The 2,045-nt window shown below is 41.7% G+C and overlaps 1 protein-coding gene across 1 annotated transcript; it reads right to left on the bottom strand.

The window, feature by feature from the left end:
- Positions 1–774: 774 nt before the first annotated feature.
- LOC103122783 (olfactory receptor 51F2) lies at positions 775–1,725 on the bottom strand. Its single transcript, XM_007533402.1, has one exon. It carries the CDS (start codon positions 1,723–1,725, stop codon positions 775–777), a length of 951 nt encoding a protein of 316 aa, XP_007533464.1.
- Positions 1,726–2,045: the final 320 nt, after the last annotated feature.

The following is a 2,045-nucleotide window of genomic DNA, read 5'->3' as shown; positions in this document are numbered from 1 at the left end:
ACTGCACCGGTGTATTTGTTAACATTCACCTAATAGCTTTGTTATTTTGGGAGTCTGTTGTTCTACCAGTTAAATTATTTCCCCAGTCATGGTTATTTTGAATTCATGCATTAAGAATTGAGAGTATTTTGGGGAGTCGGGCTGTAGCGCAGCGGGTTAAGCACAGGTGGCGCAAAGCGCAAGGACCAGCGCAAGAACCAGCGTAAGGATCCCGGTTTGAGCCCCCAGCTCCCACCTGCAGGGGACTTGCTTCACCAGCAGTGAAGCAGGTCTGCAGGTGTCTGTCTTTCTCTCCCCCTTTCTGTCTTCCCCCTCCTTTCTCCATTTCTCTCTGTCCTATTCAACAACAAGGGCAACAAAAGGGAATAAATAAATAATATAAATTAAAAAAATAATTAGGTATTTTAATGTAAAAGTCCAATAAACGAAAACAATTTCTGTGCATCACTTAGAAAATAATTAGTTTATTAATTGCATTCTCTGCACTAAATCCAGACCTTTATAACTATATAAATTCTCAATGAGCATTTTATCCAGGTCTCATATTATTTTCAACTATAATTAGTTATTTGCCTAGATTTTCTCATCTTATCTTGAAAAACTAATCACTATTTAGGCTTATTACCGTGAGTTTAGTGACAAGGAAACTAAGCAAATATACAAACTATAAGTTTTACGGCTTCGACTGCTGGAGACACATCTAGAGATATTTTCTTTCCATCCTACCAAGGAATCCATTCATAAATGACTTCTCTACTTAGATATAGTTAATGATTAGAACCGATGCCGCTTCTGAGTTAAAATCTTGACAACAGCCTTTCGAATCTGCTTAGTCTTTACACTGTAGATGATGGGGTTGAGCACAGGAGGAATGAGCAGGAAGACGTTGGCCATAATGGTGTGGACAAACGGAGGTGCTGAATGCCCATAGCGATGAACGAGAGACAGGCTGATAAGAGGGATATAGAAGATGGCAACAGCGCTGATGTGAGATATGCAGGTGTTGAAGGCTTTCTGCCGCCCTTCTGAGGAAGCAATGTTGAGGACCGATCGAATGATCAAGACATAAGAGAGCAAGATGCAAGGACAATCAAACCCTGTTGTGGAGAAGAGTGCAATCAGACCAAGAATGCTGTTGATTCTGTTGTCTGTGCATGAGAGCTGGATAAGATCAACGTGGTAGCAGTAGGAATGTGAAAGTATCATGGACCTGCAGAAGGACAGCCTCCTGACAAAGAGCACAACAGGTAGCATGACAGCAACGTTGCGGATCAACATGCTCATCCCAATCTGGGCTATCCTGGCATGGGTGAGGACAGTGGTATATCTTAGTGGGTTACAGATGGCCACAAAACGATCAAAAGCCATGGCCAGCAGTACCCCAGACTCCATGAAAGTAAACCCATGCAAAAAGAACATCTGGGCAATGCAGGCATTTAAGTTGATCTCTCGGGCTTCAAACCAGAAGACACCAAGGGTAGTGGAAAGTGTGCACAGAGACAAACTCAGGTCTGTGGCTGAAAGCATAGAGAGGAAGTAGTACATGGGCTCATGAAGACTCTGTTCACGGAGTATCACAAACAGGACCATGCTGTTCCCAGTGAGGGCGATGGCATACAGGAGGCAAAAAGGGATAGAGATCCAGACCTGGGCTGCTCTCAAGCCCGGGATACCCGTCAGGAAGAAGAACAGAGGCCGAAAATTGGTATTATTGAGGACCACCATATGGATGGACTAAGAAGATAAGATTATTTTAATAACAAGATGTAGTGTGCAATAAATACATAGTTTATAACTTAAGAAATCTTTCTGGTATGCTTAAATTCACTGAATTACTATCGCTAATTCTCCAAGAACTTTTGTATTTTCTAGGTCTACTTGTCCTGCAAAACTACTCTCCCTGCCTTGCAATGTTTCTGATTAATGAGAGAAGAGAAATCCTTGAGTTATTTCACATCAAATTTTCTTAGATATATAATTCTTTGTGGCAGCAACAAGCATACAATTGAATTATTCCTACTGAGAACATCTCCCTGCAGAATACA

Source organism: Erinaceus europaeus, chromosome 17 (assembly GCF_950295315.1).
Source record: "Erinaceus europaeus chromosome 17, mEriEur2.1, whole genome shotgun sequence".
In the NCBI taxonomy this organism is placed as follows: domain Eukaryota; kingdom Metazoa; phylum Chordata; class Mammalia; order Eulipotyphla; family Erinaceidae; genus Erinaceus; species Erinaceus europaeus.
This window is presented reverse-complemented; position numbering and strand designations above follow the sequence as displayed.